Consider the following 27,398-nt stretch of genomic DNA (forward strand, 5'->3'; position numbering starts at 1 on the left):
GATTTTAGTGTTTTTGACAACGTTTTACTATTTTGTTTTTTTTCCCCATATTTTGGTTATAGTCTACTGCATAGTATTTCTGTAAGCCTTACTCAGCATTAGATAAAACAATTTAGTAAGATCCATGTAGGTTTTAGAAATATTTTCCTAGTGGCTGGTGGTTGGCTTTTTTCTTGGTTTTTTTCATTTTGCTTTTCTGTTTCTTGCTGTTTGTAATTCATTGTGGTATGAAATAGATTTGAATGCAAATCATCTTTGAACTATAATCTTGAACAACTGTTGATTTTGCCTTTTGAGTGAATTGCATCATGAGTTGGGGGAAAGTTCCTGTCCTGTCTTAGTGTTGTTGATATGTGAGTTCAGTTACATAAGAGCATATTGCCATCACAGAGCAGATTTCAAGGATTAGCTTGTGCATTCCTAAATCTATATTTCTGTTCTTCATGTGACAAAGCAGAGGTGCACAAATTCAGAATTCAGTTACAAGACTTAAAGTATTTTATCTACCTTTATTTTCCTTTAAATATTTGAAGATTTGTCATTCATAGGCGGTTTAATTATGAAAATTGGCTGCAGTTAGAATTACTGAATAACCCGCTGGTCATTTGTTTCCAGAGAAATTTTGTAATTGCCTTTGCTTTGATTTTTACCATTATTGCAACAGTTTGGATACTAGCCAAATATTTGTAGGTTAATCTCATTTTTGTAGGTTTTTATATCCTGTCAAACTACCCCAACAAATTAAAAAAATTAAATGTAACCATTCACAGCACTTCTTTCAATATGTCCTGAATTTAAGAGTGTACAGTTTAGTTTGTACTAAACTAGCCATGAATGTCCTACTGTAGGCTTATCTAACAATATTCTTTTATGAAGAGTAATTATTGTACTTGGCACGACGGGTCTAAAGCCCACCAGTAATCTCCCCCAGACAACATTCTAAACCACATCACATAAAACTTTAAAATTACTTTGCTACAGTCCTCCTTCACCTTGAAGAGGCAGGAATAAACCATTATATGCATTAGATCAGAAGTGAATGGGAATTGTACCTAATATGCCAGCTCAAAATTTTTTGCCCCATGCCTTTTCCCATTATATCACCAGACACAAATATCACTAAGTATGTTAAGATTTGTCTTCTGAAAAACAGAACATGGTTTCTCTCTCCACAACCCGCTGAACTTTTAGAAGTGGCTTTTTTTTAAACGGAAACATCAGAGCAGCTTTGGATGACCCAAGAGAAAATTTACCATAACATTTAATTTCTTTGTTCATTTGGAAAGTGAGTAGTGACTCTTTTGGCATTCCCTGAAACACTTTTTATTCCTGGGGAATAACAAGTTCTGTCCTACAGTGTTCTACATTTCTGTAATTCATACATGCCCTCAGAATTGGAATGATTCTAGTGTGCAAACACAGCACATCTTAAGCATTCTTTTTCTAGAGTGTTAAAGATTGTTAGATTGTCATAAGTTCTAGAGGAATCACACTTCCCCCTTAGTGCCTTTTTTTCCCTCCTGTAAAGCTATTTCTTTGCAATTAAAGTGCTTTCTAAGAGCATATTTGGGCTTGTCCAGCATTAGCTGCTTCTGGCTTAAATGTTATAACATTTTTTTAGCCACACATTTTTCAGTCTTGCAGTTTCTTCAGGGAGTTACTTGCATATGAAGGGTACAGGATTGGCTCAGTGTTTGTGGCAAGTAAACCCAAGTTCGATATTTTTAAAAAAAAAATAATTTTTTTTAACTTAGTATAGCGAACTGCCTGTCAGTCCTATTCTTCTCCATGGTGGTTGTAATTCAGTTGCTGTATATTTTGTATATTGGTTAATCACAATTGCAAGTGTTAGCATACATCTTAAGTTTGGTCTCTTATCAAGGTACAGGTTATAAGGTGTCCATGAAATAAATTCTGTATAGTTCTAAAGTCTAACAGAATTTGCTTCCCAAACTTCAGTTCTAGAGTTCTAAATGACAAGCATAGTTTTAATAAAATATGAAAAAGGGTAAGTAGACACCTTCAGCTTAAAAAAATCTCACTTCTTGCTGAAAATGCTTTAATTACTTTTGTAATGAAAACATAACATAAAAAGGGCTATACTGGGTCAGACCAATGGTCCCTCAAGTCCAGTATCTTGTCTTCTGACAGTGGCCAATGCCAGGTGCTTCAGAGGGAATGGACAGAACAGTCAATCATTGACTGATACATCCACTCCCAGCTTCTGGCAGTCAGAGGCTAGGAACACCCAGAGCATGGGGTGGCATTCCTGACCATTTTGGCTAATAGTCATTGATGGACCTGTTGTCCATCAGTTTATCTAATTCTTCTTTAAACCCCATTATGGTTTCGACCTTCACAATATCCCCCTAGTAACAAGTTCTACAGGTTGACTGTGCACTGTGTGAAGAAAATTACTTTAAATTGAATTAGATTAGAGAGAATATTCAGTTTATTTTGTGAATTTAACAGCATCTTGTGTATAGCCAGTTAGTTGCTCTTGGTGTTTGTATCTTTCACACAGCACCTGATGGGAGAAATGTGTTTTTAAAAATAATAAGCAAATGGGATTATAAAACCACAGAAATTGTCAGGTTTCAAATAGGTGCAGAACTGTAAAGTCATTTTAAAAATACATTTAACTTTAAGTTGACTGTGTTTCTTTTAAAATAGCATTAAATTAGATGGAAATTCTGTGTGAAGTTGACAGTCCAGCCTTAACGCTTCCTCTTGCATGTAGCTACTTCAGAGATGGTGTGTAATCACAACATTTGTGATTTACAGGGTGTGGGCTAGTGCAGAGTAGTAGCTGCAATTCCTTTGATTTTGTTGAATTAAGTCGATTCTAATTTTTAAAAACCAGTACTAGTGTAGATAACTCATAGTGGATGGAAGCCAAAATAGAGATGACCTCCTGTTTGCTCACCCCGTTCTTCATTGGTGCTTACTCTAGTAAGTTTGCAGTCCTTTCAGATCTGATAAGATATTGGTGGTCTTTTAATTCTTCAGTGAACATCATAATAGTCCTTTTGGACTAGACATCCAATAGAACTATAGTGTGTGCATTCCAATAATAAAAGGGAGTGAGTAATTTCTTGACAACCTTCAGATCTTTGAAACTATGTTGGAGTCTTTTTTGGAGAGAACAGGTAGTTTCACACACTGTTGTGTGAACTTGATAGTCTTGTCTTGTTTGGAGAGTTTTGCAAAGTGATTCAGGAAAAATTCTAGGACTTCTTGAATCTAGTGTCTCCTCCATCTCTACTAATGTTTATTTTTCCCCCCTTTTCCTCCCCCAGTTATCACCATGTCCACAGATGGTGGCTTTGGTGCCGCTGGCAGTAGTGATGCTCAGCAAAGCCTACAGTCTTTCTGGCCTCGGGTCATGGAGGAGATTCGAAATCTAACAGTGGTAAGAGAGTGTCTTTTGATAATGTGATAAAAACCTTAAGAAAATGTCTAGTACAACAGGAGTTACCTGCTACTTCAGTGTCTTATTGCAAAATATTTTCAAAAACCAACTACGTTTGGCTAAATTCTTCTTCAGATCTGTACAGATAACTCCCTGTGGAGTCAACAGTGGAAATTGTGCATAAGTATCTCAAGGCAGAACTTGGCCCCATGCTTGCTTCTTTCAGTGATGAACCTTCCTAGCCCAGCTGTGGGGTTAGAAAATGATCATTATGTAGCTGAACTGTATTTTGATTTCTATAAATGTACATTTTTATCAAAATTTGGGATGTAGCTCAGCAATAATGAAATCAAATGTACATATTTCATAGTCTATGGAGACGCAAGAGAGAATGGAATCAAAGACTGTTTAATATAAAGAGTTGTAACTTAATTTCCTAGAAAGTTTCAACGGTATTCAGAACCTTTGGGGGGGGGGGGGAGAAGCAGTTTTGAAATAAATGAAGATGACTGTGGATTCTATCAGGATATTGGCTGCCTTTGATTAACTGAGGTCAAATGATTAGGAATGTGTGTTCAGGAATGTACTTACTACTGTTTGAATTCCATAATGTAAAATGGTGATAATGCTTCTAAATTTGTATACACTTTTGCTCCATAGTTGCCACATTCTAGCAAACAATATATAACATTGTTAAGATGTTTCCCAGAATTAAGGAAAATCTGTTGATGGAAGGCTGATTTTTATTTTCTGTTTCCAGAAAGGAGCTTACATTTTGTCATATCATTTTATTTGAAACTTGCTTGCTGACTTGGTACATTCAAAAATTCAGATTTTATGTCTTTTAAGTTTCACTAGTAGCAACACTTATAGCTTTAGTGCCAGGCCTAAAAATAATTTTCTGTTGCAAAGTACATCTGGGGGGATCAGGGCTAGGTGTTTCCCCAATACTTACTCAGTGGAAATTCACTAGCTTCTTCCTTCACCTGATTAAACCACTTTGAAACAGACTGGTAGTAGGGCTTCTGCCTTTCCCCTACCATTTTTCCTGTACGGTTGTAAAATCCACTGAGGAAGAAGTACATTTGTGCAACATTATTGGTTAGAATTTAAATGCACAAATTTCTGGATATTTAGTTATGGCTTCTACAGTAATTACTTGTTTCAGAATATTCAAGGTTATCTAGACCAATTTAGTTTAATCTATGGTATTTCTACGCACTTCACTTTGATATCTAAGCATCAATATCAAGGTGATAGCCAGTTTACGGCTCAGTATACCCAAACTCTTGCTTGTGCATAGCTAGACCAGTGCATCTTGGTGTGTTATCTTCTATTTTTCAAATAAAATATCTTCATTATTTTCTGTCCTACATTATTATATAAGCCTATTCCTATTTAAGTTAGCAGGTATTATAGATGTGATTCGGAGGGTGGAATTTTGATAAACTTCCTTTCAAAAGTATTATACCCCCTTTAAGAACTAATTTGGAAAGTGTGAAGTTTTAAAAAATAACCTGAACACACAGTGCACAGTATTTAACTAACAAACACACACAAACCCTACACTTTTCACATGTTTAAATAACTCAGAGCTGAACAAAATTTTGTCAGATATGTTTTTAAAAATTTCACCTATAGGCTGAGAATGAGCAATAAAGATTTCACTGTCCAAATTTTTTCCACTTAAAAGATAAGCCTCTGAGAATAAGGGCATATAACAAAAATGTCTTTTCAAGAGCAACTAACATCTCTACTATGACATTAAAGTAGTCTTTCCTAAATGCAGACTTTTCTGGTTTTAATTTAAATTAGCTGAAAACAAAAGGGCTCAATTTGAAGATGGTCCATTTGAAATGAAGAACCCTATTCTGATACAGTAGTCTAAAGATAAGCTTCCCCTTTCAGCATGTTATACAGCCTCAGCTCAAGAAACAGATGTAGCAATCTGTATGCAGAGACCAGAATTAATTACTTTGATCCCTTAGTGCACTGAGCTCTTATGTGCAAGAGCTATAGTTTGTCTTCATCTGCATGTGGTAAGGGTTTATTCTACAGCTCACCTAGTATGGGCAATTTAATTTCTAACACTGCTGTCTTGTGAATCTGTTTATTGCATTGCAAGTTAGAAAAATGTTGAATACTGAGTTGTAAGCTTCTGCCTGAATTAAAATTTTAATAAGGTCTGGACGGGAATAACAATTATAAAACAGTCCTATCCAGCCACCTTGCACATAATCAGGCACTGAAATTATTATGTCTCGTAAAGTCAATACACTGAGTGCTGCAGCATATGTGGACCGGGGCAATTTTGAGAATTCATTTACATGTATTGTGTGTGGGGGGGGTCAAAGCAGTCACCTGTGTTACAAACTGTTCTGGTTGACTGCTCTTTGAGACCATCTTTATTTCCGTTCTTGGGTTTTTGTGGTGTACACACTTTAGCTAGAATTCTGGGAAAAGGGGATGGTTCCCCTTTTTAAATGGTTTTAAGAATTTTTTTTTCCCCATAAAACACAGAGAAAGGCAACCTAATCTTGGAGAAACTGTAGAAAATAGTACTAATGGTACGTTAGTTCCAGAATTAGTTAGAAGAGGCGTGGTGAAAATGTTGATGCTTAATTTGGAAAAAGAAAAGCTGAAGAATTGATCCCCTAAATCTTGCTTAGCTGGGTAGTAGCCAGACAACATGCAGTGCTTCTCTTAAACCAAAATAAATACGCAATATATGCAATGTCTAATAGCCATAGTACTTATTTATAGGAATAAAATAGATTTCCCCCCTAAAAATAACCACAAATGTAAGATATTGTTCAACTGTGGCAGAAACTAGAGAAGAATTGTATCACTGTGAGATTTTCTGGATAGGAGTCTCAGATCTGCAGAGAAGTCATAACTAGCTCAAAGATTCTAGATAATAAGGCTGGAAGGGACCACTGTGACTATCTAGTTTGACCTCCCGCATAACATAGGACTTTCCTAAATTAATTCCTGTTTGAACTAGAGCATACCTTTTTAGAAAAACATCCAGTCTTGATTTAAATTGCCAGGGATGAAAAAGTTGGTCCAGCAGTTAATTACCCTTGCTGTTAAAATTTTTTTTAACCTTATTTCCAGTCCGAATTTGTCTGGCTTCAACTTCCAGCCATTGGATCTTGTGAGTTATACCTTTGTCTGCTAGACTGAAGAGCCCATTGTCAAATTTTTGTTCCCCATGTAGGTATTTGTAAAAAGTGATCAAGTCACCTCGGAACCGTCTCTTTGTTAGGCTAAATAGATTGAGCTCCTTGACAGGTTTCAGAGTAACAGCCGTGTTAGTCTGTATTCGCAAAAAGAAAAGGAGTACTTGTGGCACCTTAGAGACTAACCAATTTATTAGAGCATAAGCTTTCGTGAGCTACAGCTCACTTCCTCCGCTCCTTGAGTCTTTCATTCTCCTAAGACATGTTTCCTGGCCCTTTGAACTCTTTTTTTCCAATTTATCTACATTCTTCTTCAATTGTGGATACCAGAACTAGATACAATTTTCAGGTAGCAGTCGCATAGTGCCAAATACAGAGGTGATACAACTTCTCTGCTCCTACTCAATATTTCCCTATTTATAAATGCAAAATGTGCATTAACCCCTTTGGCCACAGCTTTGAACTGGGAACTCACGTTCAACTGATTATCCAAAGCTTTCAAGTCTTTTAGAATCAGTGCTTCACAGGATAAGAGTCCCCCATCTTGTGAGTATGGCCTATGTTCATTGTTTCTATATGTGCAACTTTACATTTGGCCCTATTAAAATGCATTTTGTTTGCTGGTGCCAAGCTTATCGAGTAACCTGAATTGCTGTGTATCAATGACCTGTCCTCTTCATTATTTACCACTTTCCCATTTTTGTGTCATCTGCCAACTTTATTGATAATGGCTTTGTTTTCTTCTGAGTTCTTGATAAAAATGTTAAATAGCATAGGGCCAAGAAGTGATCCCTGTGGGACCTCTTTGATGATGATTTTTTGTTGATATTTAGATTGAGATCTGACACAAGCAGTTTTTAACCATTTAATGTGTGCCGTGTTCATTTTATATTTTATGGCATGTGGTACCAAGTCAATTAGTAGTTTTGCCAACCCCAAGAGTCCAAAAATTGAGTCAAAACTCAGTCATGAAATTTGCATAAAAACCACGTTTTTAAAGAACAAATCATGTTTTTAGTTGTCTTCAAGTTTTTTTTTAAATGGCCCCTCCCAATAATGCTGAATGTGTGCTAAAAATTCAACTTTAAATGCACATCAAATGTGTGTGCACAGAAATGCAGGCCCTGGTTTCCTTTGCACTTGATCCCCACTTCTTCTCTCCTTTACACAAACTGCCCAGAGCCCTCCCTTCTCTCTTGCTTACCACTGGCAGGTTTGTGCAGTCCTCCCTCTCCTCTTCTCCCCTCCTCCCCCAAAAGGCTTTTACATCCTCCTAGTTCCTAGTCATCTGGCAAACTCCAGCAGCTGCCCCCCAGTTGCCAGCCTGCAGGTGAGAGGTCTTCCCCTGGCCTCTTGCCTCCATGAGCTTTCCTTTTCCTGCGCAGTCTGTTGTGGGGGGGAGAATGAGCAGGATCCATGAGGTTGAGCTTGGAGTGCAGCCTGCTGTGTCTGCTCCAGGGCCCACCTCCTGTAGTGCAGGCAGCAGCTATGCTGTCTATTGTACAGCATCCTTCGGCAGATGAAGGAGGAAACTATATAATATGTAACACTTAGAATGGCAAAGAAAAGTGGATAAGAGGGTAAACGTCAGGTGTTTGTAGTTACCTGACCTTGGAGAATAAAAACTGTTGCCTCTTAAAGGAAACAGATGCAGTTTAAAGCAGAAAGGGCCAATTTTGAATTCTTCTGAACATCACTTATTTCTTTCTTTTGTTTTGAATTAAGTTGAACAGTTTATGAAGTCTCCTTTTTTTGCTCTCTGCAGAAAGACTTCAGAGTGCAGGAACTTCCACTGGCTCGTATTAAGAAGATTATGAAACTGGATGAAGATGTGAAGGTAAATTCATATTTGGTCTTCTACATTGTGAAACAAAACATACGGTTATGAACACTGTTGATGAGCACGATAGCTGTCATTTCTCTGGGTCACAGTGTATGTAAGAAAAACAACCTTATTGTTCTTGAAATCTGAAGAAGAATTAAAATACCTCATCAGCTATCAGAACAATTTCACAGTTGATGATATGAAAGCCCCCTAGAAACTGGAGTGATTGTTTCTTTTTGAGGAGTGCTCTATAAAGATGAATATGTGTATGTCAAATGAAGTAGGCCAAGTCAGGTGCCTCGTAAAGCCTTCTCTATCTAGGTACTTATATGGCCCCTGTTACAGTAGTATCTGAGTGCTTCACAAAAATTAATGAGTTAACGCTGTGAGGAATGGAAGTAATATCTCCATTTTACATATAGGGAACTGAGGCACAGAGAGTTGGCATGCTAAAGGTCAGACAGGAAGACTGTAGGAAAGCCAGGAGTTGAATCGGGCTCTTGAGTCCCAGATCAGTTCCTTGCTCACAATGTCATCCATCCTCCTAATACATTAAGTTCTGGAGATTATTTATTGACCTATAGAGAAGAGGTACTCAGGATGCCTTATGGAGATTAGTTGACTGCACCTTTGTGGCGGCTGCAGCTGTTAGCAGCTTGATAGATTTCACAGTATTTTTCAGATACATTGTTGGATAACTTCTTTCATTATTTAACTGGCTTGTATAGCAGGGCACATAATTTGTACATTTTGCATTTAAAAACAAATTTCCCGACGTCTTGAATAAAGCATTTGCAAATGACTTTGTCTTTTCCCAATTCTAGTAATGACTAGCTTCGGTCTCTCAGTTTTCATATTCATATCTCCTCCTTATTTCTGTGGCTTTTGCATTCACAGCACTACAAAAGCATTTAATATAAACATAGTAACATTTTAAAAAAACAACAACCCTATAAAGGTATTTCAAATATTAGTACAAAACATCATATTTTACATTTTATCACGGAAGTGCGACCTTTGATATTTCATACATTTTTAGATCTGAACCCTTGAAACAAGCAAACTAAGAAATCAGTATTTATTTGTCATGTGATGGAGGCAAGTTATCCATATGGGGATAAGGGTGTGCATAGGTCTAAGGGGAAATCTGGCACATCTACTCATGTAACACGAAAAACAAAAAAAAAACTACTATAAATATCAGGGATTTTTTTGTTACTTATCCAGTGATCTTTTTGCCTTAAATTAGAAGAATTTACGGGATACCAATTTCCAAGAGAGTTCATGGAGCCAATGACTTCCATCCTTTTCCTTGTGAATACCACCCTTAGGTTGGGAGACTTTAACATTTAAATAAGCTCAGAGAAAAAGGTGTGTTCTTTGGCTCCCTTTGTTAATGTAGACTTTTTTAAAAAACTTTTGAACCAAATTGAATCCAAGCCTCTTGAGTCTCAGTTCAGTGCCTTGACTAAATTAGTGCCAAATTCTCTGTAATGAAAGGAAAAGGGAGATGGAAAGTAAATAATATTGTTTCCGGGTGGCCATTGTTTAACAGGAAGGAAATTATCCAAGGAAATAAGCCTAAAAGAAAGGTAGCTAAAGGGAAATGGTTCTAATAGAAAGGGAATTAGAGCCAGATTCTGCTAAGAAAATGAATTTTAGTTAGACTTGTGTTTTTTTATTTAATCTTTACAATCCGTTTTTACTCTGCCTGCATTTCTTATCATAGTATGTAAGTCACTTTGTAAATGAGTATTGATAACTTCTGACTGCAAGGACCAGATTTTTAAATGAGGCCTCAACCTGGCCTCTGAATTTGTACCCTCATTGCACCAACAAAATTTGCACATATAAAAATGATTCATGTGCAAGAATACTAGGTGACTGACTACCCAGCTTCACACACACTGGTGCCATATGCTCCTGCAAGTTAGGAGTTTTATGAGCATAAAGTTGAAACAGGTGCTGAAAATTTGGCCCTCAAATGTTAATTGTAACCTAAGTTTCCACAATACATATTATATCCTCTACAGTAAGTTAGCCTGAAAAGTGAAAGAAGAAACTATTAACCTGTGAATTGAAGCCTGTCTGTCATGTGAATTGTTAGTGGAGTTTCACTTCTGTTGTTAAAGAGTAAGATTGACCAAAACTTTGTGTTAGCATAGGGTAAGCCAGTGAGCTATGCAAAATTAAAATCTGATAACCTTCATATTTCAATAAATAAACTTCTCAGGAAAATTGTAACTGACCAGTATTCCTGTTACAGCGCTTGATTGAAAACTGGTAGACCTTTGGACTTCCACATCTTGCAATGAGATGGCCTTCAGATGTAATGTGGAAATCCCCATATCTCCCAAACTACCATTTCATTCATCCCTGGACTTTTTACCTGTTAATACGATACCAAGCTTCTATGGTATAACCAAGTGTAGTACATTGATGAGTGAATGAAATGCACATTTTTCATTACAGATGATTAGTGCTGAAGCTCCTGTGCTGTTTGCCAAGGCTGCTCAAATATTCATAACAGAATTGACGCTACGGGCATGGATACACACTGAAGATAATAAGCGGAGGACTCTGCAGGTAATGGAGAGCTATTTCCATGAAACCTTGAACTGCCATGTCTGTGTTTTCTGACCCCTTTTACTTTCTAAATATGAACCTTATGCAGCCTTAAAACTCCCTCTCAGAAGGGAGTGAGATGGGGTCCCTGACCAGAGACAGGTGATCGCTGGAGACTGGATACCTGACTACGTGGAGTGTACCACGGAGGAGGGCATAGAGGTGCAATACCCTGCAGCTGTAACAGTGCCCCTTTAAAATATACTATATCTGTGGAGCAGAGATGAAAATGTGTTTTTTCCCTTACTTTCTTCATAGCTACTGTTGACACGTAGATGCCAAAGCCTTGGTCTACCCTGGGGGGTGGGGGAGTCAATGTAAGGTACGCAACTTCAGCTACGAGAATAGCGTAGCTGAAGTTGACGTACATAGATTGACTTACTGCGGCATCTTCATGGTGGTGAGTCGACTGCCGCTGCTCCCCCGTCGACTCCGCTTGCGCCCCTCACAGCGCTGGAGTTCCGGAGTCAATGGGAGAGGGCTTGGGGATCAATTTATCGTGTCTAGACTAGATGCGATAAATTGACCCCTGATACATCGATTGCTACTCGCTACCAGTGAGTAGTGTAGGCCTACCCAAGGTGATACATGTCCTGGAATACCTCAGATAAGCTGAAGTGTGAGGATTGATAGCCCTTCTAATTTTTTATCCTAGGTAACATCAGAAAGGGCAGATATCTCAATCATGTGCTCATGTGTATGCTTTATAAGTCTAGCCTCAGTGAATTTCTCTTAATACCAAATAAGACCCTTCCTTTTCCTATAATTCCTGGAATCAGACCCAGGATTTTTTAAAGACATTTTACGGCTTTGGTCATCATACAGTCATCTATTGTTGAAGCAGTTTTTAATGACAAATTACCTTGTTTGTTAGAAATTCAGCTACTTTGTTCTTGAGTGTCTTCAGAACTTGGATAAATGCTATCCAGTAATGGTGACTTACACAATTTCACTCTTATAGTTCTTTTTTTTTTTTTTTTTTTTAAATACCTCAATCTGACACTATACCTGAAAAAGTAACTCCATGGTATGTATATCTGCATCACCCCCTGAGTCCATAAGTAGTTTGGGGCGGGATTTTAGTATCCCTGGTCTCCAATGCCAGCCTCTCATCTTGGTAGGCTGGCTGACTCTCTTTTGTGGGCTTTGCTTCTTCTAATATACTTTGCAATCTTCCAGTTGTTATCTTTTAACTCTTTGCTCTTCACGCTTCCTCTTGGTCCTCTTAATTGCCATCTTATATGTTAACTTTGATCTTGTAACATCACTTGGGATACCATTTTTCTCAAATATGCTCCTAACAACTCCTAGTTAACTCCATTTTCCCCCCACAACTCCTTGGTGATGCTCACTTTGTGACCCTAAAATGTTCTTAAACGGTCTCCCTGGTAGTACACTGTAATATCACTTTTCCTTCAGGTTGTTTCTGACTCTTCTAAAGAAAAGTCCCCTTGTTAAAGTTCAGTGTCATGGCACTACCTCTTGTAATTATCCCTTTGAGAGGATATTGAACGTATTATGTTAAGTTCACTGGGAATTAGTGGCTCCATGCACTTATTTCCTGAGCCAGTTCCTGTGTAACTGTGACTAAATCAAGAGCAGCCTTTTCTCTTATGTGCTTTAGAGCCAGCTGTTCTAAGACACAATTATTTATGGTATCATAGATTGTAAGGCCAGAAGGGAATCATTGTGATCTTTTCATCTGACCTCCTATATAACATAGACCAGCGTTTCTCAAACTGGGGTCCTTGAGGGTACTTCAGGGGGTCTGCGAGTCATGTCCGGAGCTGCTGGCCCCCCTGATCAACTGCTCCCCCTCCCTCCCAGTGCCTCCTGCACACCTTGGAACAGCTGTTCAGCGGTGTGCAGGGGATGCTGGAAGGGATGGGGAGGAGCGGAGACACAATGCGCTCGGGGGATGGGGTGGAAAGAGGCAGGGAAGAGGAGAGGCAGGAAGAGGTGAGGCAGGGCCTTGGGGAAGGGGTGGAGTGGGAGATGGAAAGTGTTTTTCTTCAAATGGAAATAAATATCAGTAGGCTTGGGGGGGTCCAAGAAAAATTTTAAATAAAAATGGGGATCTTCAGGTTGCTAAAGTTTGAGAACTGCTGTCATAAACCATAGAACTTACACTCTAGGAATTATTTTGGTGGATCTTTTAGAAAACATCCAATCTTAATTTACTCTTGATTTTAAAATGTTCAAAAATGTTTTTTTATGTTTTTTCCCCTAAAAACTTAACCCAGTGATGCCTGGTGTACTCTTAAAAAGCTAGGTTGACCTACCTGTGTCACTTGGGGTGTGAAAAATCCACACCATGGAGAGATGTAGTGAAGCTGACCTAACTCCTGGAAAAATTCTTCAGTTGACCTAGCTACTGCCTCTCGGGGGTGGATTACCTAGGTCAATGGGAGAGCTCCTCTCTGAGATGGAAGGGGATAATTTTGCCATTACAGATCTTCTTATTGCTTGTGGTGGCTCAAGGTTTCCATGAGTCTCTCATTCTGCTTGCCTGCCCTCTGCTTCCGAATCAATAGTACTAGTTATGTGAGTGGGACCATTTGGGGCTTCAAGGATGAGAATTCAGTTCCATATGACGGGCATTCCCAACTTTTATTTTACTCAGCAACCAAACAGATGATTCTGAAACTGACGGATTATTTCCATTGTTTTGGAATTGTTACAGAGGAATGATATTGCCATGGCAATTACAAAGTTTGATCAATTTGACTTTCTCATCGATATTGTTCCAAGAGATGAACTTAAACCTCCGAAACGTCAGGTGAGTTGGGGAAACAGCTACTACTATTCTTTACGTGCAAGTTTGATTTTTCCACTATTTACATACTTCTGATATTAAATAGTAATGTAAAGTGAGGTTCAAACATAAGGCAAGTACAGTTTATTGTATGTTTGTGTTCAATATTTAATGTTTCAATCTCTTAGACATTTAGTTTTTTCTGTATTATCAATGTGATCATTGCTGTTGCCAGTGCCTCAGAGATGTAATTGGGTACATTTTAGAAATCTAAAATCTAATGTGTACAGAACACTCCAGTGAGGACTGTATAAAATGGAACATTGAGTATCCTCTCAGCAGGCACAGTTGTGCCTGTGTGTGGTTACACCAAATACCTGCTCCCGTAGAATGAAATCTGAGTTCAAGGTCCACATTCCTTCAACCACTGAAGTCCAGAAATCTGTTGTCTTTGTAAATGTTTCTCCTTAAAAGTTTGTAATTGGCTTTACTTTCAAGGGGCCAAATGACTGCCTGTATAGGAATTATTACAATGAAATGTCCATGGGGAGGCAGCAGAACATAGTGGTTGGAGCACTTGCTCTGCTGCTAGCTTGCTGGATGATCTTAACAAGCCATTAACCTCTCTGTGCTTCGGTTTCCCAACTGTAAAATGGGGTAATGATACTTCCTGGTAAGTTTTTTGTTGTTTTTTTTTAATCTTCGAGATTTACTGATGAAAACCCTATGAGAGAGCGGGGTATTATGAAAAAGATTGAAGCTTTTTTTTTCTTGTCATATTTCCTCATTCTGTCACTTTCAAGCATCCAGTTGTCTCTTGAGTTAAGTTATGTGAAGAAAACAAAACTTGTGCACCTACTGGTAACTGATTTAAAAGTGAAAACTTGTATGAGACTGATCTATGTAATTGCTGGTTGACAAGGCTGCTAATAGAGGTTACAAATAACAAAAGTTGCTAACATTCAGAATGCTTAAATATGTAGAATCCAGTTGAGCTAACACATCTAGGCTGTTGGAGAAGAAGGAAAGACGTTGCTTCCCGTAGAAGTACCACATTCTGCATTTTCTGGGCAGTTGTTGCTACTGTAAACATCCTTGACTGGAAGCTGTAAGGTGCTAGAAGGGAGCTTTCAGTCGGATGTTTACAGCGGCAGGCTGCCACAGTCATCCTGAGCACCAGGCCTGCTTTGAAACGTAACAGGTTTGTATTTAAGAAACACTGGTTTCTCTGCTCTTTGAGACTATGGCAGTAATACAGCAAGCCCAATATCACTGCTTCAGAAATCCAGCTTTCTGTGAGACCAGTTCATCACCTTTTGTCTAAACGCTTATTTTCCTCCACAGTTGTACCAAGCTGTAGAAATATGTAGCTGTTCATCTAGGTCTAGCGGTCAGACAACTGTACCTCCCTTCTCTACAAACTGCCTGGTAGACTAAACAGCTAGATTAGCACCCAATGCCATAAAGCTTTCTAGGGAATTCTTACATTTACAGACGATGCTTCATTCAGTACCTTGTTCAGTAGCCCCTGAAATCATTGCCTGACTTACTTTTAAATTGTGTGGAGTTTGTCACTCCTTCCTTTCTGGATAATTAGGTCCAGTGTTTTGTAGGTGCTGGAGCAAATGATTTATATATCTGGAACTGCTGCTCTGATACTTTTGAAGGTTTGAGATTGTCTAAAGCTTTGTAGCAAGTCCATGATAACCCTTAGAATTCTCTGTTCCACCTTATCCTCACATCTCTCAGAGTACTATAAAACAGCCTGCTTTCTTTGAGGTAAATCCCAGCAGGTGTATCACTAGGAAATTTTCTGTCATCCATTGACTCCAAAGAGGCTTCCTTCACATGCCAGTGTGAGTAATATACAGAAAATTCCTTCACTTCAGATACAAAGAGCAGCACTTTCAACATAGAGCCTTAATCTTTGGGCTTGCTGACCACTCTACCTCAGTTTACCAAAGTCCTCATGGTGCTGGTGATGGCCCTCCAAAGGAATGGAATGCATATTTACCCTTTTCTTGATGACCTCCTGTCATCTGGGCCCAATCACGTTCCCTGTCATTTCTTGAAAAAGCACGGTTTCCTTGTGAACAGAAAACGGTTTGCTATTATTTGGGAGCGGTGGTAGAACATCACTTATTAGAAAGTATTCATTCAAGAAAGACCTAGAAGATTATCTGATATAGAGAAAATTCAGCAACCTCCCATGATTTATGTACATATTTGATGGGACCATGTTCTGTATATACTTGCTCACATGGTGAATGTCATGTATGAGGATGTTGCACAGGTTCCTTCAGTCCCTTCCCACAGAGCAGCCTTCTCATCCTTTTTCAATATAGCCAAGTAATGATTCCTCTGAAGCGAATTTGTTTGCTACTGTGATATGTAAAGAACAGGTTTTCAAAGATGCACCCTAAACAAGAGCCATCTAGCAAAGAAAAATCTGTGCATACCAGTTTGGAGGATTGGGGGGTCTGAATCTCAGGAAACCTGGAAAAATCAGGAAAATGGTCTCAACGTGTTTATGCTGAAACTAAAAGCAGTGAGTAACAGCCTGAGATAACAAAAGCCAAAATATGTGCACAGCATTGTTCGCTCATTTGACCTTTCACTTCACCATGAAAGAGAATCCTCTGTAGAAGTCCTATTTGTAATCTGCCTAAGTCCAAAATATGAAGTCAATTCAATAGTACATTATCTCACCAGATGCAAATAATGTAGTTACTGTATAATCCATAGTAATTTTTCTTTCTGATCAGTATCACCAAAGCTTTCCTATCTGGGTTGTACAGCATAAATAACTGAAACTACATCAACATTTGTTTTGAAATAGGCTGCAATTTCTCAAAGCCTAACACCTGTATATTCCCTGCCTCTATGAACACTGCTGGATGACTAGCAATAAATTTTCAGGGGCGGGAGAGCTTTGATGGATGATATCATTGATAAAGTAGGAAAGGAATTTTCAGTGGAAAAACACACGTCTAGTTCAACAACTTTGAAAAGTATCTGCCTGTAGGCTGAAGGGCTTGCATTTATTTATTTTTTGCTAAGGCTAAAACTTGTAGTCTATCTCTGCCACAGCTAAGACTATCTGACAAGTTACTGTTCATTACGTCAGAGAGCTGGGGGAGAAATTGTCACTGTTGCGTTGCTGTGGTAATTGAAGTTACGTATTTAAAGGAAAAAGTATGACTACATTCGTGCTGGTGTGTAGAGTACAAACTGCATGCTCAGCTGTCTTGGATAGATCTAGCAGTGTAGACAGTGAGGCATGGTTTAGGAGGTGAATCCCCAGGGTATATACCGCCAGGGTGTATATTGTTAGCCATGTAGCATCCTGCTGCCAGAGACTTTCCTGCCACAGTGACCGGCTCTGGCAGTGCGGAAAGGCTTCAGCAGCCCCCCAGTGCCAGAGCCTATCTCTGCTGTGCCACCCCCCTAGAGCCTTTCACTGCAGCACGTAGCTATGTGCGTAGTGCCTGTACTCTACAATGCTGCCTTAAGTGTAGACATAGCTGAAGAGGCGGCCTGGTCTAAACAAGACATAACCTGGTTTAAACAAGTTCAGATTTCAATCAGTTTCTGCCTGGAGCACTGTGAAACATTAACCTAGAACTCATGCTTTGAGGTGCAGAGTTGATTTAAATTTTGTTCAAGAGCTCAATTAGGAATTTGAGTGTTGCAGTCCTTGGAATAGGATATCTAAGTAGTTTGCTGTAAAGAAACTACTACAGCTTTCCTCCCCCATGCATGGATTTTTCATGATTGGATCAGGACAGAATTGATTTCAACTGCTGCATCCTGTTAGTAACAACAAAAAATGGAATATGTTCTAACTTTACAGCTAAAATCCATACACTGGTCACAAAGAGCTTGAGGAAGCCAAGTTAAAATACTCCAGCGAATTTACTCACGAAAGAGGAACTGTAAAACTAAATCAGTGGGGTGTTTTGTCTGCATTACCATTGGGTGATGCTGACATTACTGTTCACACCAAGATTCAATCTCAGAAGCTTTTTCTTTTCTAGCTACACCAGGCTGTGTAATTTTTTAGTTTTGGTTGGGAAAAGAGTGTGTATGTGTATTTAAGGAGAGGGCTTGATGCTACATTACACTTGCACTTTATAGAGTTCAATCAAATATATATATTATTTAGTGCTGCCTTGACAAGTCCATCTTTATCTCATGTCTCTCACCAGCAGAAGTTGGTCCAATAAAAGATACTACCTCACCCCCACTTGTCTCTCTAATTCTGTCTTTATCCACAGTAAGGGTATTAGATTCAGTAATATTGCATGCTTCCTCCATGTCATTCTTTGCCAGTCTGTATCTCAGCTTTGACCTGAAGGAAATCCACTTCAGTGATGGAAGAAGACAGTTTATTTTCCATGGTCTGTTCAACCTTTCCTCCTGCTTGAAACGGCCAAAAAAGGTGCCACTTAGGGTACGTCTTCACTACCCGCCAGATCGGTGGGTAGTGATCGATCTATCGGAGATCAATTTGTCACGTCTTGTCTAGACGTGATAAATCAATCCCCGAATCAACGCCTGTACTCCACCTCGGCAGGAGGAGTAAGCGGAGTTGACGGGGGACGATGTGAGGACGGCCAGGTAAGTCGAACTAAGATGCTTCGACTTCAGCTACGCGGAAGTTGTGTATCTTAGTTCGGGAACACCCCCCAACACCCCCCCGTATAGCCCAAGACTTTCTGTCAGTTGTAGCCGTGTGATGTGGATGCCTGTTTGTTAGGAACTAGGCTCATTTTACATAGGTCTCTAAGAATCCATCCAGTAGTAACAACTTTCAGTCAGGTTTCAGAGTAACAGCCGTGTTAGTCTGTATTAGCAAAAAGAAAAGGAGTACTTGTGGCACCTTAGAGACTAACCAATTTATTTGAGCATGAGCTTTCGTGAGCTACAGCTCACTTCATCGGATGCATACCGTGGAAACTGCAGCAGACTTTATATATACACAGAGAATATGAAACAATACCTCTTCCCACCCCACTGTCCTGCTGGTAATAGCTTATCTAAAGTGATCATCAGGTGGGCCATTTCCAGCACAAATCCAGGTTTTCTCACCCTCCACCCCCCCATACAAATTCACTCTCCTGCTGGTGATAGGCCATCCAAAGTGACAACTCTTTACACAATGTGCATGATAAACAAGTTGGGCTATTTCCTGCACAAATCCAGGTTTGTGCAGGAAATAGCCCAACTTGTTTATCATGCACATTGTGTAAAGAGTTGTCACTTTGGATGGGCTATCACCAGCAGGAGAGTGAATTTGTGTGTGGGGGGGTGGAGGGTGAGAAAACCTGGATTTGTGCTGGAAATGGCCCACCTGATGATCACTTTAGATAAGCTATTACCAGCAGGACAGTGGGGTGGGAAGAGGTATTGTTTCATATTCTCTGTGTATATATAAAGTCTGCTGCAGTTTCCACGGTATGCATCCGATGAAGTGAGCTGTAGCTCACGAAAGCTCATGCTCAAATAAATTGGTTAGTCTCTAAACTTTCAGTCACTATCACTGTGAGCAGGAATTGAACAGGGAATTTAGAGATGAAAGATTCTGTATGCCATTACTAAGCCCTCAGCCATTCAGACGACATACACTTTGATCTTGTTTCACTTGGGTGTTTTTGTTTTGTTGGCATCTCAAGTAGGTGTAATTGATACTGATCTATGGGCAGCCCTTATTTAATATCAGGGAGTCCAACAGGCTTTAGTAATGTGGAATCTGCCATGCTGTAGCATGTGTAAACATCCTACACTCTCAGCTGTGGACTTAAGGTGGCTGGGAGAGGGTTGTTTACTCCTTCTGCCATGGACTGAACATCTGGAGAACCACATTTAATTCTAGGTGTAGGAGTAATCTTTATTTCTAAGGAGCTAAAATGTATGGCTTTTTTTAAAGTGTTAGCTCATTTCTGGCTAGTGTAATATCCAATAATCCTACTTCCGTTCCTGAAATTCCATTAATCAGCATTGTTTCTATACTCCCAAGGCCATGTTTAGATAAACCAGAGCAGGAAAAAGCTACAGCATTTCCTTTGCTTGAAACAAAAGGGCCAGAGCAGGATCTTCAGTTGTTTGACAAAAGCTGAGATATCTCAATTGCCAGCAGAAGCAGACAGTGCAAAACTACATCACTTGTCTTATCATTCTAAGGCTATGTCTACACAGCGCACTTTACAGCTGTGCTGCTCCAGCCGTTTCCCTGTAAAGTACACAGAGTCACGACAAAGAGAGCTCTTCCACTGACAAAATAAACCACCCCCATTGGGGGTGTCCACACCGGTGCTTTTTGTCGGTAAAACTTTTCTCGGTCACAGGGGTGGTTTTTTCACGCTCCTGACTGAGAAAAGTTTTACAGATGAAAGTGCAGTGTAGACATAGCTTAATTCTGGAATGGTTTGGTTATAAACTCAGATTTTTTTTTTTAAAGCTTCCAGTGGCTTCACAGCAAAAGGTAGATTGAAGTTTGTGTTCAGCATGTAGGGTAAGGAGCAGGCTTTGCTGGCATACAGTCCTTTTGTATGTCTCTTCATGGTGCACTTCCAATTAGCACTGTGCAAAGATAACAAGCCTTGCTGGAATTTACTGCCAAGCACTGTAATTGCAAGGGTTTTAATTATGATAATTGTTTGCTCATTTGCTTTTCATGATGACATGGGTGATCACGTTGTACCTTAGAAATTTGAAATGCTTTGATTTGTGTAGCTCAGTAAAAGTCTGTGGAAACCCATTATTTTCATTCTGATTTATCTTAAGGGCAGTTTGAATTTACTTTCCTTTGGCTTAAACTGTTTAGAAGCTAGCATTAAAGAATCCATTGTACTGAGCATTGTTTGCGGAAGTGGATTTCAGCCAGAATGCAGAGTCTGGTTTTTTTCCCCTCCTGTATTCTAGGAAGAGGTGCGCCAGGCTGTGACGCCTGCTGAGCCTGTCCAGTACTATTTCACGCTTGCCCAGCAGCCTGCCGCAGTACAGGTACAGGGGCAACAGCAAGGACAACAGACCACGACGTCCACTACTACCATCCAGCCAGGACAGATCATCATCGCTCAGCCTCAGCAAGGACAGGTCAGTGCACAGGCAGAGCATGGGGGCTTACAGTTCTACATAGCCAGCCAAGTCCTAGCTGTACCCTGGATATGAAAAGCCACATCTGGATGTTCCCAATAATAACTAGTGTTACCTCAGCACTTAGGAGCTCTAGTCGCGGACCAGGACCCCATTGTGCTAGGTGCTATACAAACACAGAACAGAAAGGTGGTCCCTGCGCCAAAGAACCTACAATCTAAGTATAACTCAAGGTGACAGGTGGATATAGATGGGGATGCAAATATATAACGAGACAATATGGTCAGCATGACAGGCTGTGGTCTCGGCACACCAGCAGTGTAACTGGTGCCAAGTTTTTTTGTAGGCCTCACAGAACAGGAGAGTTTTGAAGGAGGATAACGAGGTAGCTTTGCACAGGGTGCTCCTCCTAAGTATCAGGGGCGGAAGAGGAAAAAAGCACATAGATGCTTGTTTGAAAACTTAACAAATGGGCAGTTGCTGTATTTACCTTACCATGAACACTTCGAAGGAGGGAAAAACTTAATGTCTTCCTGGTGATTTGCTAGAAAGGTTTTTGCTGCACTAAGTAAATTGGTTTTGCAACTTATATAACAGTGTTTCAATTAATTTCAGTGTCATTATGTAACTGTTTTGAAAGAGACCAAGAGGACTATTGACAGAAGGTTTCCATCTCATTTGAAATGGCATTTTTTTCCATAGTGTATGGAGATGGAGAGGGACCTATTTGGTCATTTAATCATCCACTTGTCAATGCAGGATTTTACCCTAATAGTTAATGACTGCACATTGCCTGGTGTACCTTCTGTGTGGACTTATAAGCACTTGACATTAGATCTGTATACATGGGCTTTATTTGTATGAGGCTATGCCTCTTAGGTCTTAAAGTAAGTGGCTTATTTTATTTGATTAGCTGAACAGTTTTAGGTGTTGTATAATTTGGGGTGGACGGTTGTGTTCTCCTTGTCTATCCAGTCTCCACTCAACCAAAGCTCCTAATCTAGGAGCATCCTTCTTCTCTCCCTTATCCAAAATGTTTGAGGAAATTAAATTTTTGATGTGTCTGAAAGGCTTTGGGAAAAACAGCATTGATACTATGCACTGGGATGTTGGTAACCTCTTCTGATGTCATAACTCCATATTGTGTAGCACCTTGACATCTCCCCTGCTGTCTGTAAAATGCTCAAAAGAATAGGGAACTATATGGATTGCAACTAACGTACTTTGTTAAAATACTGAATTGCACAGGCCTACCTACTAGGGAAGTGATGTCCCTGTATTTTGAAAAGCAAATGTATGACTTGTTGATTCATGGGACTAAATTGGACTATTATTCTGAAGTGAGTGATGGCAGCTGCATGACAGAAGTGAAGCTGTAGTGCATTTTTGTTCTTCTGTGGGTGCTGTTAGCTATATAAATCTTACAGTTTGTACTGGCTTTTTTCTTATCCTTGTTTCTCTCACATTGAAGCTGGAAAAGAATGTTATTCTAAAAGTACCATCAGTATAGTATACACGGCATAGTACGGGCATTTTAAGAGAGAGCATGGGGCCTGCCTCAGGAACCTTACTTTCCAGACAGTATTTTGTTCTTACGTTTGCAGACATTTAATATTGCTGTGTTTCTAGTGGTGCATAGGGGCCATAGTGGCTCTTTTTTTGTTCACTTCTTTGCAAGAGCCCCTTTCATAGAGGAAGGATTGTCCAGTGGTTAGGGCGTTAACCTAGAACACATGAGACCTCTTTTCAAATCCCTGTTCAGCTGCAGACTTCCTGTATGACCTTGAGCAAGTCGCTTAGCCTCTCTCTGCTTCAGTTCCCCATTTGTAAAATGGGGAGGATATTATTTCCCTTCCTCATGGGTGTTGAGGATAAATACATTAGATTGTGCGGTGCTCAGATGCTGTGGTAGTAGGGCCAGTTAAGTATGTAAAATAGATAGCAAAAATCTCTGATGGCAAAAATGCACGTGAACTTATGTAAATAAGTTCATTTTGTTTAAAACTGAACAATAAAGATTTTGTTGAAAACTAAAATTAACTCTTATCTATTTCTTGGTGGCAGTAGACTTAGAATCATGAGAATATGCTTTTCCAGGTTGTCACAATGCTGAAGTAGGTAGAGTTTGAAATATCAAGCTGAAAGCAGGTCTGTAAAGAGCCTCTGGTTACTGGCGGTAAATCTCTGAGATTCTACTTACTTTCAGACAAGTCAATCTGTGCTCCTTTTTGTGTTTGAATTCAGACCACCCCAGTGACGATGCAGGTTGGGGAGGGTCAACAGGTACAGATCGTCCAGGCACAGCCACAAGGACAAACGCAGCAGGCTCAGAGTGGAACTGGGCAGACCATGCAAGTTATGCAGCAGATAATCACCAACACAGGAGAAATCCAGCAAATTCCGGTAAGACTCCACCAGGAGGAACGTGTAACACTCTCATGGTCTTGTATCAAACTGTTACATCAGCCCCTTCTCATAAGAACATATATATACACACACCACTGCCTGGTGTTACCAGACCTCTGGTATGTGGCACACTGAGTGCTTATAACTCAGTTAAGAATTTTGTCTTGGGAGAAAAAAATAATTAGGTATGCTTAGGAAACTGTTAATGTAACTCTCATTGCCTAAACCTTAGGTCTTTTACTACCTATACTTCAGCAAAGAGTGTTATTTCAATTCTGTTTGAGTCTGATTCTGCAACCTTAAGCAAGTCACTTAGTATCTCTGTGTCCGTTTGCCATCTGTGAAATAGGTGTATTAATTTCTTATTTTATAAAGCATTTTTATGAAACACTTTGAGATGGCTGGAGGAAGGGCTCTACAGAAGCAGAAAACATTTACTTTAATTATTATTAGGCTTCCCCATCACGATGCATACTTCCATATAGCTATCCACCAAGTACTTGATACTCTGAGATCCTAGCCTTTACCAAATAGAGGGTTCAGCCCTTCTCCGCGGCATTGAGAGTAATGCTTAGCAAGCAGTGGTAGTGCATTTTGAGGATGCATGGAATCCACGTCTATCTGTACTTGTACAATTGGCTGATCAGAAGCAGGACCCCACAGGAGACTGTAACAGGCTTTTCCCTGTACCGTCAACTGGGACTCCTTGTGAGCTATAAGAAATAATCCCTCACATCATCATGAATGATAGAATCCATAAGTGCCATGATCAACTCCTGATTGTCCAGAGCCTACCTGCCAGAGGACAGATTCAGATTTTTTCAGTTGCTGGAAAACAACCTGAAATCAAACCCAGCGACAATGGGATGTACTGGTAGCCACACGTGGGTATGTACATACAAGATACTGCTTGCCAGACTTCACTTTTGGTCCTTAAGCTACAGCTGAGGCCTGCATACACTCCATCCAGACACCACATAAACAGAAGAGTCACAGTCCTCCCTCAAGAACTGTAAGAGCTCTTGTGGTGGCTAGACCCAATGAACACACAGAAAAGGAAGGAGTACTTGTGGCACCTTAGAGAGTGTGAGCTACAGCTCACTTCATCGGATGCTCAAATAAATTTGTTAGTCTCTAAGGTGCCACAAGTACTCCTTTTCTTTTTGCAAATACAGACTAACACGGCTGCTACTCTGATACAGAAAGGGGGTTCCATTCTCTCTCCTTTCCAGTTAAGGACCTGACTTCCATATGGGATTTCAACGTCGTCTTCCTAAAATGATGGAACCTGCCTCTCTGAGCCACTGTCAGAGTGCTCAGTACACCACCTAACCATCAGGACAGTCTTTCTGGTGGCCATCAGCTCATCAGAGAGTCACCAAGCTCTCGTGGCCAGATTGCCTAACTTCTTTCCATAGGTCATGATACTGTTGAGATCATTCCCCAAGTTCATTCTTGAGGTGGTCTGAGACTTCCACCTAAACCAATTGATCACCTCGCCAGTCTTCTTCCTGAAGCTGCACTTGACACCAGGAGAAAAGAAGTTACATATTTTGGATGTGTCCAGAGCTTTGCTCTATTACCTTAACAGAACCAAATCTTTCTGGCTGCATCCCTGCCTCTTTGTGGCCCTTTCTGGCCCATCTAAAGGCCAAGCCATCTCATCTCAAAGAATCTCCAAGAGGATCACATAGTGCAGTTCCACCAGCTATCAGATGGCTGGCAAGCCTCTTCCGCCAAACATCAAGACACAGCCCACCAGGGCCCAGGCAGCATCTTCTGTTTGCTTCAGAAATGTTCCAGACTCAGGTCTGCAAGGTAGAGCAACCCAGTGACTTTTGTCAAATGTTATGCCCTTGACATGGTAGCCAGGTCAGATGCTGATTTTGGAAGAGCAGTACTGTGGTCGCTGTTTGACTGGCACTGCCAAAACCCCCCTCCTTCCTTCCGGGGGGGGTACTGTTTGCTAATCACCTGCAGAGTGATCCACATTAACCATTCTCCCTCCTTCGCGTACGTGTCACTCTACAGTAACTGTGGTGGTGGGTCCCATGCCCTGCCCTCCATCCCTGCCTTTGAGTCCACAGAAATGTGCACTTTGACCTCTGAGGAAACTGAGGGATTGTCATGGTGCCCTCCCATTTCTACCCTCACATAGGAGCATGAGGAAAGATAGGGTATATGCATGGCCCTAACAAACATTGCTAGTCCAAAAAACTGTCTTATGCACGTGAGGCTCCTGCACACCTTCTAGGGGATCCACACTGACTTGAAGAACCAGTTATTATAGAGAGAGACCTGTTCTATATTTCAGATAGATAATGGATCAGGCCACAGTGTTGGAATACAAAGTACAGCAACAAATGCACTCTCTTCAGATGGTTTTTAATAGGGCATTAGTCTATGCTGCCATCAGCACTGTTATCATTCTGTCCTCTTCCACTTTCACTACGCTGCTTTCTTGGAGCTCTCTCCTATCTTGTTGGTCGCATCATCAGTATCTTCCTTTAATGGCTCCTCAAGTCCAGGGCTCCACTGAAAGTCTTTCTGTCTCTCACTGCGCATGCATAAAAACTTATATCAGAAATTTAAGGTGTCATAAAACTGGTAGTGCCCACTGTAATTAAAAGCTTGATATCGGAATGTTCCTTATAACCCCACTGGCTTGCACCTGCTTATAACTTCTGAAAATGTTTTTCTGGCTATAATTTTCCATCATGGATCTCAGCTCATGTGTTGTCTTGTGTTTTTATTTATTTTTTTCTTAAACTTTGAGCAAAGGTGGGAGATGTACATTTTAGGTAAATGTACATGTTTTGCTCATGTCTCAAAAGTAGCTGAATTTACAATTTGAAATTTTCACATTAGCTAGATGTCAGTGAGCACTAGACCTTTTTTGTTCTCTGTAGAACCAAAAATAAGTGTTTTATAAGCATTTCAAATCTGTTTCACCCATTAAATTAGTATTGTGGTTAAAAATTGAAGTGGGAAGCCTCTTCTCTGCAGGCAAATTTTAACGCAGAAACAGATTGTGTATTGAAATGTTTGTGCTCAGATGGAGGTTATGCTCATAACTGCGGCAGAGGCTATTGCTTCAAGAGCAATATTGGGGCTTCTGGACACAACTGGTGAAGTCAGCAGAGTTTGTGTAAACTGCAAGCCCAATAATTTCTGTTCCAAGAGCTTCCAAGCGTCACTGGTGAAGCAAAAGTGGTTTTATGCTCTTTACTTGTAATGGCTCTTGATTTCCCCTCCCCCCCCCTTAAAAGTAAATTAAAATGCAAGCTGCATATAACAATTTAACCTTCATATTCTGAGTTAAATGTTCAAAAGTAGGTTAATGGGGAAAGTTGCAGTTCTGGTAGTAACATTAATTCAGCCGTGTTCCATGTTTTGCTTTGTTTGTGTTGCTTTTCAGATGTTTGTTTATATAGTTAAAAATGCAGAATGTGTAAGAGAGCAGGACTAATGTTACTGTGATAACTTTTTCCTGACTTGTCAACATTTAAACTTCTAACCTTGTGTTATATTAAACTGAAGTTTTGTATTTTAATATAAAGCACAAAACATTGGCATGATAATATTACAGCCTTTGTCGTGTCAGGACTGAAGTACCCTGGCAGAATTGAGTTGGAAGCCTTTGCAGTATTCCTGGTTCTAGCCAGTGCTGTCGTTCCCTCATTTTTAAGAAGGTGAAAAGTTAACAAACATCTAAAGGAAAATAATGGGAAGAATGTAATAGGAATGTCACTATTTGCAGCTTGCTCACTGGTAAAGTAGTTTTCTTATTTGTACGAATGACTTTAAAGACTTAAAGTTACAGAGAATCTGCCATTTACTCTAGTTTAAGAAGAACTAATCTGATCACTCTTCATATTTGCAAAGGAAAAATAAGGGCTCTCTAACACTTGATTAAAACCTTCAGTGTGCTACTTTCTAAATGCTTTCCCGTTGTAGAAAGAGATGCTAAGGTGGCTCTTTCAAGTTTTAGTTAAGAATTTGCAGTGGTAAAGTGTTTCTCTTATTTTCTTTGACAGAATCCATGTAACTATTAATTTCAGCACTGCATCTGTTCAATCCTCCAAGTATCATCGT

At 39.9% G+C, this 27,398-nt stretch overlaps 1 protein-coding gene across 3 annotated transcripts in view; it reads left to right on the plus strand.

Moving 5' to 3' along the window:
- Positions 1-27,398, plus strand: part of NFYC (nuclear transcription factor Y subunit gamma) — a 58,191-nt gene that overhangs the window by 25,491 nt on the left and 5,302 nt on the right. For 2 of the 3 annotated variants that reach the window (XM_084652219.1, XM_084652220.1), the window contains exons 2-7: positions 3,300-3,412; positions 8,360-8,431; positions 10,892-11,005; positions 13,728-13,823; positions 20,724-20,897; positions 23,142-23,300. In XM_084652219.1, the coding sequence (XP_084508345.1) occupies positions 3,308-3,412; positions 8,360-8,431; positions 10,892-11,005; positions 13,728-13,823; positions 20,724-20,897; positions 23,142-23,300 (720 nt within the window). In that variant the 5' untranslated portion in view covers positions 3,300-3,307. The remainder of the gene's footprint in view (positions 1-3,299; positions 3,413-8,359; positions 8,432-10,891; positions 11,006-13,727; positions 13,824-20,723; positions 20,898-23,141; positions 23,301-27,398) is intronic. The other variant, XM_084652221.1, reaches the window with a different exon arrangement.

Source organism: Lepidochelys olivacea (genome assembly GCF_965140295.1).
Source record: "Lepidochelys olivacea isolate rLepOli2 genome assembly, chromosome: 19".
Lineage (NCBI taxonomy): Eukaryota > Metazoa > Chordata > Testudines > Cheloniidae > Lepidochelys > Lepidochelys olivacea.